This window comes from Pundamilia nyererei, unplaced genomic scaffold (genome assembly GCF_000239375.1).
Source record: "Pundamilia nyererei isolate P.nyererei 1_Seehausen unplaced genomic scaffold, PunNye1.0 scaffold00211, whole genome shotgun sequence".
NCBI classification, from domain to species: domain Eukaryota; kingdom Metazoa; phylum Chordata; class Actinopteri; order Cichliformes; family Cichlidae; genus Pundamilia; species Pundamilia nyererei.
In genome coordinates, this window is record NW_005187612.1 from 166,731 (window position 1) to 177,335 (window position 10,605).

Consider the following 10,605-nt stretch of genomic DNA (forward strand, 5'->3'; position numbering starts at 1 on the left):
GAACTTTTCTTAAAACGTGACATCAGCATTTAATTTGGACTCTTATAGTGTATTTTGATAAGGAGAGATCATCAGAAGGAATTGAAAGTGATTTATTGATGTACAGAATTCAGTTTGAGATATTTGGCGGTTAGACCCTGATGGCCCGGCGCAGCAGAACGGGATCTCAGTGGTGATAGGATTAGAGCAGGACTCCCCAGAGTCTAGACACTGGTGGTGGAGATGAAGATGGAGGCTTGAATGGAGCCTGAGTTGCACGAAGGCAACTGCAAAGAAGAATGACAGATGTACAGTACGCAGAGTGAAAGCTGATTGGTCAGAAGAAGGCCAGCAGAAAGCTGATTGGACTAGACATGTGATGTCACAATCAGCTTGACAGCGTGGGAAAGTGGAAGTGATGTAAAGCTTAGATTATCCATCAACACCTGGGAAGCAGACAGATGAGTGACTACAGATCTTCCCTATTGAACTTACGCATAAGCTTCGTTTATTACATTCATAGTCTGTTTCTTTACTGTCACAGATGGAAGTCTGATTCAGTTTTAGTTATGTAAAGTAGTTTGACATTGTAGGAAATGAAGTACATGGACAAAAGAATATTTCTACCTGCAGGTTACACATGCACATATGGAGTTGCAGTTATGACTGCTTCCACTCTTTGGAGTGTGTCTGTAGGAATTTCTGCCCATTCATCCGAATTGGGGGATACGTAGGCAGAAACTGATGTTGAATGAGAGGGGACTCTGCACGTATTTAATTAGTAGAGCAGGTTTTATATACTATTCAATAATATCCCTTAGAATTCACTTTGGAATATCTTGAACAGAAGAAATGTATCAAAATTACTTGCAAGTTGCTATGGTGACATTTGATTACAGTATCACACTCAAAAAAAATTTCTTTTGCAAATATTTGTAAAGGCAGAAAGCAAGGCTGCATGCTTGACTCTGTAAACTGGTGGCAATGGGATTGAATGAAACAGCTCTCATATATGGGCATAGTATGGGCTACTAGCAAGCTAGATTAGCATAACATAGCACAATTATTGGTACATTATAGCATTTAATTAATACAGCATTTTGTGTTGCTTAAAACAACCCCTCACTCTTAATTTAAATATATTTCTATAATCTCTAAAGCTTATCAATTAATATGACGTGCGTTATTAGCTTCTAATTAAAATGTTAGGTTGGGGAGGTATTTCAGGCAGTTAGCCATATTGCTTATATTGGGTAGTTTTTGTGAATTACAGCTACATACCAGCTGCTTTTCATCAAGTCATGACTAAAACATTTAAAACAATGTCAAATACAAATTGAGTGAGATTTAAAGTGCTGCTAAATGGGTGCTTTAAGCAAAGCTATAGATCAGCTGTTTTTTAGTCTTTATGCTAATCTAAGCTAATCAAGAGACTTAGGAGATAAATGTGACAAGAAAAGATATCAAACTTCTGTCTCTTACTAGAGTTAAAGCTGAAGTTTATCTGTCTTGTTTCTTCTTTTTGTCTCATTCCTTTTTATTAATCGTCTTGTTACTTTTACTCCGTTTCAATCTCCCACCTACCCAAAGGAGATGATGACGAGGAGGAGAGCGGCGAGGAGCGGCTGCCCTCCTGCTTCGACTACATCATGCACTTCCTCACTGTCTTCTGGAAGGTTCTGTTCGCCTTCGTTCCTCCCACAGAGTACTGGAACGGCTGGGCCTGCTTCATCGTCTCCATATCGCTTATCGGCGTCCTCACCGCAGTCACGGGCGATCTGGCATCTCACTTCGGCTGCACGATAGGACTGAAGGACTCGGTGACGGCTGTGGTGTTTGTAGCGCTGGGAACATCAGTGCCAGGTGAGGATGAGTGGGGAAGAGCCTTATTATTTGACTTTAAATCCCAATCTAAGCACCAAAACATTCACCACCACACGCTCATCAATGGCCAGCTCATCAAACACATCAGAAAACGTGTCTGGGATCTTTATTTCTTTTATATTGTTTTCACCTTTCAAGATTTGATGAAAGTTTAGCTAGATAATGAAAAATTAGTTAGACACATGGTTACATTTAGATGCGGTATTGTGGGTTATTATGAGTAATGCCTGTGTATGAGTGCGGCTGTTGAAAACAAGCAGGAAGAAGATTTTCCCAGCTTGCAGCTTGATCTGAATACAGGTATGAGGAGAGGTTTAGCGGGACTCAAACAGAAACAGATGGCTCGGTGTTACGCCACAGTGGTGCAGAGTGATTATTTTCCACGTTTGCTATGTTACAAATTCCTCCCCTCCCATTACACCACACTCGAGCTTTCCGTTTCACCAGACATGAAATGAGCTGCGTCTTCCCTCCAAAGTTCAGATGTAAACAAACACAAGCCTCTCTCCTGCACCTGATTTCAACAGCAGCCGCTTTGACTTCCAGGATCGAAATCAAAAATATAATTGTAAAACTCCGGCTCCATCACAGCCTTCAGCCTCGGATTTTTTTTCTTGCCCGGAGTGGGCAGATCGTCCCCAGACTTTCATTCAATTCCCTGCCTCATTCCTAACGACAGCAGGTTTATTGTTGCCCCTTCGTATGATTTATAGAAACGGCTCCTGTGCTGCTCTTCCGGGCGGTAACTTGGATGGCTTGTGATGAGGTCTCTGGAAAGTAGTGTTTGAATCAATTCCTTCTACAACCATGTTATGGTGTGTGAAGGGGGATTTTAGATCCGTAAATCAGCGCGTTTCCTTTTGCAAGGTTCTAATGTTTTCATTTTCCCTCTTGTTGTGAATCTCTGATCACTTTCACTCCCAGCCAAATCTCTATCTGTTCCTTCTTTAGTCTCTCATAGTCCCCCCACTTATCTGTTAGGCTCTCATGCCCCATTCTGGTCAATTTGTTACTCTGACTTGGTGTTACCTTACTCCGCTCTTTCTTTCCTCCTCTTAGTGTTTTTGCTATTGGATCATCCATCATTCTGACCTGTGTATGCTGTAGAAACCAGGCGTGCGTGTGGGTAAAAACATGTGCTTTTCCTGTCAAGGAGCTGCAAGTTAGCATGCAGCATCTCCAGCGGGCCATTATGACTTTCACAGGGAGTGTTTGCTGCCTTCTGCGTGTGTGATCTCCTTAAAACTTGTTAGCAACACTCATCTGCTCTCTCGTTTCCATTTCTCTGACATGCGCCCTTCCCTCCTCCTTCTCTTCTCTCTGTCCTCCTCGAGATTCATAAAAGCATTTCTGTGTTATTTGATTGGAGACACACTCCAGGATTATCGGCCCAAATTACACAGAATTTGCAGACTCAGGCAATTAGAGAGCAAACGCTGATGGTTTGAAAGCTGCACGCTGCAAAATGTTTCTGCCTGTTTAAGAGGTTTGCACAGCTCATTTGTAGCCATCTGAGGTATTTAAACGGTAAGTGGTGTTTGATATGTGCATCCGTGGTGAACAAATGCTGACGCTGGTTTGCAGTCTTCATCTCGTACGCTGCTTCATACCTGAAGCTTATCTCTGTGTGAACTGATTTTTGACTTTTTGGATAATATTGATTTAGTTGTTGCTCTTCTTTTGGTCTAAATACATGAATTTCACTGTGGAAAGTCCTTTTGGAATTTTGTGGGAAGTTGCTGCAACAGAGGATTTAAATTGTTTTAGTATAACAATAAAAATCTGCACAGCCTCGTTCATCAAATGAGAACTTTGAGATATTTTTGTGACCGTTTAGCAGGAATAGTGTGGACGAAAGGAGTTTATACGAGCCAAATGAAGATGTTCAGAAGATGACACTCCAGTAGGTCTGCGTACATTCACCACAGCATTAAACAGGCTGTTCTCATCATTGTTACCTGTGTGGCTGGCTAGGCAGGACCAGATCGCAGGACTCAGAGACGGGGGATTTAAATATAAGAGGCAGCTTTATTTGCTGTGATGAAGAAGTCAGATGTGGTGCAAAAATAAAAATTAAAAAAACACTAAAAGAAACAAGTTTAGAACTAAGACTCTTGCAACCAGGACACAATAAAGGAACATGAACTACACACAAGAAACACACTGCAAACATGGAGACCACGACCACCAGAGTGTGACTGAAGACTAAATACACATGCAGGATAACGAGGGAAACAGGAGAGAAACACAGCAGGAACAAATCAGACGCAACGAGAGAGGGGAAGGAAAACTAAACAATGCATGCAGGACAAGAGACTATCATAACAAGACAGGAAACACTGAGGACAAAACAATAAGGGAAACTAAACCAGAACCACAAAGGATAAACACAAGAATCAGAAACTCATAAACGAAGAAAACTAAACTAGGAAATATGAGAACTCTAAGAATACCACAATAATGACTTATCAAGATTCAAAAAAGTCCACAAACACAAAACACTGGGTCAGAGACCCACAACCATGACAGTTCTGTTTGCTATTTTTAAACATATGAAATTAGGGCTGTGCGATATGACCAAAATCTCATATCCCGATATAAGACATTTATTGTCCCGACAAAGATATAAATCACAAAAATTTTACATTTTCTGTAAATTCTGTGAATCTCGGGTAACTCGACTCGTGTGAAGTGTTTTCAGCTGGGTGTCGTGTACCTGGAGTCGAGTGTTTTCACCGACCAGTTTCCTGCATAATTTGCATAGTACAGTTTTCTGGTCCGTGTCAGCCTTTTCATAACAAAACCATGTCCATGCTACAGAGGTAGCCCCTCGTTTAGAAATAAGGTCCTCGATTTGTTTCAACTGCTCTTCCTGTTTGTCATCATTTCAGTTTATTTTGAAAAATCCCAACAGGATCTTCAGCTTTATTGTGAAAGGTTTATGTGGAAAATAAACAAGTGGACGGCGGAGCCACACGCTGGGTTTACCGTCATTGTTGCAAACAACAACGTGGAAAAACAGTCGCTTATCCGCCTGTAGCGTGGTTATTTTAAATATAAGAGAAAGAGAGAGCTTTAAGAAATTAATAAACTACAGTGACCATCAAAGTCATGAAAAAATATTGCCGTAAACAGTTTATTTTGCGACACCACGAAACAAACGATAGCGTAAAATGAAACGATAGACGTTTTCATATCGTCATCCGATATATATCTTATATCGAACAGCCTTATATGAAATAGCAAAAAAATGTTCATTGAGCACCTATTGGGATTCAAGTTGCTTTTTAGACAAGTGAAGATAATTCTTTAGCAAACTGATTCCTTTTAAGAAACATTGCTAATTCAGAGTCTGTGATGCTGCTGGATTTTGTCCCACTGCATCTCTAACATGTGTCTGATGATCTTATTTGGAGGCAGTAATGTGGAGTTATATGGCTGCCCCTATGTGCACACACACACTTGTTTTTTGTGTCGTCTACCCCCAGCAGGATTACAGTCGCCCCCCCCCCGAAAAAATTTTGAGGACAGTTTTAATGTTGGGATACGAATTTCAGCTAATCTCACTGACATTCAAATGAAAATTGAGGCTCTTCTCACCAGCCTGTCTAAAAACAGACGTTCAGTAACTGGCAGCAGCTTCCGCCGGTATTCCCTGCCAACCCAGTTGTAGTCTCTCTGCTTTTCATCCAGTTTCTCCTCACATATCCTGCACCACAGAGCACACTTAGTGTACACCTACACAGCATTTCACAGCATTTATTACATTGATTTTGGTTGTTCTGATGCCAGAACACAACTGTAAATTGCAGCAGGACTAATAAATCTTCTCTGAAACTAATGCAAGTGATGTTTAATTCTGCCCAGTGTGCATAAAAAAACGATATATGGCAAGTGAATCCATTTCTGACAAAACTGTGTATCGCGGAGCAACGCAAACCTCCTGAGGCTTTTTTAAATGCACATAAATTTTGATAATGTAACTCTAAAGGCTCTCGCCTCAAACAGTGACCCAATGTGAACACAGAAATGATCATTCCACAGGGATCCCACAGGAATGGAAATTTCTCTCTAAAGATATAACCTGGACACAAGGCAACCACTGAGCAACCAGCATTAAACCACTGATTCAGCTCCATGGAGCATGATTACAAAAATATGGACTAAGAGACTTTAACTGCGGCTGACAGATTGTTATTTCCTTATGCAGTATACACTCACCGTCCACTTTGTAAGTTGCTTTGATTCAACAGCTCGTCATTGCATGTATCTAATCAGCGAATCACATCACAGCTGCATTTGCGAATGCAGTCATAGTCAAGAAGATCTGCCAAAATTCAAACTGACCATCAGAATGGGGAAGAAAGGTGATTTAAATGTATTTGATAGTTGTTGGTGCCAGATGTACGGTGGCCCTGAGAGGCCAAACGGACTACAACTTAAGAAAAGACCAGCAATAAGAAAAACGCTGCAAAAACACACAAAACACAATGGAAATCGGAAAAACAAAAACAGAATTAGGAAAAGACAGATTTCCAAAAGCACAAGGGAAGTGTTTCTGGGGAGACAATAACCCGACGGACCAGTTGCAGGCGCCCAAAACATGGTAGATGTGTTTTAATCTCATGATTCATATAATACTGATGACAGATTTTTAGGCTAATAGTTAGGCTAACACAGTTACCGATAGATCCTCCACTTCTTTTAAGTGTCTCCCAGCACAATTCTTATTGCATATTTTGGTTCCTGCAACTGGTCCGTCGGGTTATTGCCTCCCCAGAAACACTTCCCTTGTGCTTTTAGAAATCTATTTTTACCTATTTCTGTTTTCGTTTTTTCTATTTCCGTTTTCATTTCTTCCTATTTCCATTGTGTTTTGTGTGCTATTGCAGCGTTTTTCTTATTGCTGGTCTACAACTTAAGAAAACTTAAGTTGTAGTCCATTTGGCCTCTCAGGGCCACCTTACAGATGGGTTGAATGTGGGTGCTTTAGAAACAGCAGATTTTCAACACAACCACCTCTTTAAGGTTTACAGAGAATGATCCAAAAAAGCAAAATACCCAATGAGTGTCAGTTCTTTGTCTTGTTGATGCCAGAGGTCAGAGAATGGCTTTCATAGGACTTCATAGGAATTAAACAGTAAGTCAAATAATCACATAATACAATTAAGGTCTGCAGAGGAGCATCTCTGAATGCACAGTGCATCAAACCTTGAAGCAGATTGGCTACAGCAGCAAAAGACCAGGTGCTGCTCCTGTTAGAGCATGATCTCGTGGACAATAGATCACAGGCATTTAAAACTAAACAATATTGTTTGTTTGTATCAATGGTTTCGTTGTAGCAAGGTGTACCTAAAAAAAGTGGCAAGTGAGTGTGTAATCCTTTCAATTACACATACAGTGTTACACATCTGTGATAATATTTATGCTGTTGCTTATATAATATTTATGCAAAAGGAATGGAGGAACTGACCTTTGTGGTTGCAAAGGGGCTTGCAGATACATAGAAACTGTGGGTGTATAAGATGTCAGCAAGTGTTAGGTGATCTACCAAGAGTGAAGAACTGAGTTTGACTTTAACTGACATGTAGGATATTCCCGGAAATGTCAGGATTTCACTCATCAATGACTTCCAGTGTCTGCAACAAACCTTTTTTATAAAAGCTTATGTATGACTCCCCATCATCTTCGTGATAGCTGACTGGATAAGCACCAGTGTAACCAAATATCTACTGATTGGATTTGACAGCATTGCATATTTAAATTATGCAGGTTATAAAATCTTCTGCTGTATTTGGCTGTCACCCAAGCATTTGTTCGTCCTTTGTCTGTCTTTGAGTATTATGTCCTCAGTTATCGGTACAGTTGCTTTTCTTCTTCCTAGGTGTTGTAACTTTTTTTTCTTAGACTGATAATCAGTGTCTGCCTGTAAAAAAGACCAACCACTTCACAGTTTTGTCCTGTCTTTATGCTTCTCTTTCCATTCTTGAATGACATGATGTTCACTTGTATATTTTTAAGTGGAAAACAGTTGTTACCTTTAGCTTTTTGCAGCAGCCTGTGAGCAAGTCTTTCACAAAAATACATCTAAAATTTATTCAATTAAAGTAATTTCCATAGTTTTGGTTGGCACAGTGTCATTGTCTTGTTTTGACGCTAGGTCTATGCTTTGCTTTTATGCCTTGTTCTAATCTTTCACATTGATTTTTCTATTGTAGTTTGAAGCGGTTGCTCTGAGGTTTTGAAAAGATGAACGTAGTAGAAGAAAGAACCCTAAAAATGAGGCAGCATAAAAAAGGGTTTTACAATAAAGCCTTTCGTTCTTTCTTTCTTCTAGACACATTTGCCAGCAAGGTCGCTGCCATCCAGGACCAGTACGCTGACGCCTCCATCGGCAACGTCACCGGCTCCAATGCGGTTAACGTCTTTCTGGGCATCGGCGTGGCATGGACCATCGCTGCCATCGCCTGGCGCTCCAAGGGCAAACCTTTCAAGGTGGACCCAGGAAGTCTGGCCTTCTCTGTCACCCTCTTCACTATCTTAGCTGTGGTGAGCGTGCTCACGCTTCTGTACCGGAGGCGGGCAACAGTCGCCGGTGGCGAGCTGGGTGGGCCGCGGACTTGCAAAATAATAACGTCGCTGATGTTTGTCTCATTGTGGCTGATTTACATCCTGCTGGCTTCCCTGGAGGCCTATTGCCATATACCAGGGTTTTAAATGTAGAGGAAAGCAGAGGGAGAGAGAGTCCCACTGCCAATATGAAAAGAGAGAGAGAGAGAGAGCAATGCAGCAGTGAGAGAGGGAGAAGAGATAGATCGATATGGGCCGACTTTTCAGGAAATCTTTAAATCCGTCCAAAGACTATTTCAGTTTTTCATCAGATGTGTTTTTTCCCTACATTCCTCTCTGTCCTGATAAACAGAGAGTGAGTCCTCATAAACAGTAAAACTTGCCAAATGTCCAAATTAATAATTATTTATTCTACATTAGCAGCTCTTTTAGACAGGAAGCCCCTCCCTCTGGTCTAGTTATGAGGAAACCTCTCGAATACATAAAATTAAAATGCAACATCGTGGAAAAAAGATATAAAACTGACTTTTGAGGGTGCTTCTAAAATCAGCAGTTGACAACAAAGTGTACAGGCTCATGTTGTCCTAATATACTGCCAAGACAGCTGGAACGAAAAGACGATCAGCTGGCTTCTGAAGAGAAAATAGGTTGAGAGTGAGGATTAAAGTGCGATATAAAAATGGAAAAGATGAGAAGAGAAGAAACAGAAATAGAGGAAGAAGAAAGTGTGTATAGCATAAACAAGAATATGTGGTAAAAACCTTTTACTGCCCTGTATTAGTCACTCGTTCGCTCCCTCCACCTTTACTGTATCAGTGGACGCTCCTGTCTGAACATTTGAGCTCTAAAACTGACAGTGACTTCACACTTTTAATCCCTCTTCCACCAAATGCACACAGACACACTCACACTCACATATACACACTCTTGGGGCCCTTGGGTGATTCTGCAGTTGCGGGGACCAAGTTGCGGGCGAGATGAAAACTGACCACCTTTCATTTTTATTTTTTTTTGTCTTTTTATTCTTTTTTTCCTCAGTACACTGTGCAAAATAGTCCCTACACACACCATACACTTTCCTCAGACCCTTGCCTTACTTTTATCTTCCCCGTAGGAATAAAGTCTTAAAGTTGATGAAATGTTGTAGTCAGCACCGACCGACCTGCCCTCTTTTTAATTGAGCCAGTTTCTGTTTCATTTTGGCATCTGTTTAATGCCAAATCCCCACACTTTTTACTAAACTTTTGAGTGGCGTCACGTGTTGATGTTGTTACCGTGCAATTGTAAAAAATAACAACAATGAAAAACCGTATAAATGCAGCGTGATCTAATAATGGACAAGACAAATTCAAGTGAAGAAATCTCTAAAGTGGGGAGGAAGAACCAACAAGAACAGTCCACCAAGAAAAAGCTGAAGCTTTGTGCACGACACATCGTGAGGTGCATTGTTTACACTTTAAACTACGGATAATGTGAACAACTTTGAGCCAAGCAGGGACTTCTGTGATGCCGTCGATGAACAACACAAGAATCGGAGCAAAGGATCGACTGCGAGACGACGGTGTTGACGACAAATCAGAACCATGACTACAGCCAGTGTTTCTAATTGTACATGATAACAGAAACTGTCGTTGATGTGTGTGTGAGAAGTCATTGATATCCCCTCTATCTTAAGACCCACTCTGTAGGTAAAACTCTGGAGGTATTCAAGAAAGACTCACGTGGACTTTTTTCTCTGAAACAAAGAGAAACGAGAGGACATTTTTAAGGAAACCCAATGCAACAAGAAGAGTGTGAACATAAAACCACAGGAGAGTGAGACACTTTGAAGGAAATGTACGGCAGCTCTGAAATATCACATGACTGTTCTGCTCCAGTCGGGACATTTCTTTGTAATCTAAACAAAAAATTTAAAAAAATATATATATATATATACATATAAATCACAAGTGTGTGTTATCCAAAGATGAGATAGAAGAAAATAGTCACAGATCACGTTTTCAGTGTGCAGTCTACAAGCTGCTGGTTGTAGTTTGTAAAAAAAAACAAAACAAACAAAATAACTGGCAAGAATTTCATAAAAATGTTCACACGACAGATATATGTGGTAAATGATCTGGTACATTTTATGGGTAAAACTGTGCTATTTATTATGTTTTCGTGAAATGTTTT

At 40.5% G+C, this 10,605-nt stretch overlaps 1 protein-coding gene across 1 annotated transcript in view; it reads left to right on the top strand.

The window, feature by feature from the left end:
- Window positions 1-10,362, top strand: part of LOC102215892 (sodium/calcium exchanger 3-like) — a 126,026-nt gene extending 115,664 nt beyond the window's left edge. Inside the window, 3 exon segments of the mRNA XM_013914631.1 lie at window positions 1,361-1,381; window positions 1,465-1,842; window positions 8,201-10,362. Of these exon segments, the coding sequence (XP_013770085.1) occupies window positions 1,361-1,381; window positions 1,465-1,842; window positions 8,201-8,580 (779 nt within the window). The 3' untranslated portion in view covers window positions 8,581-10,362.
- The last annotated feature ends 243 nt before the right edge of the window (window positions 10,363-10,605 follow it).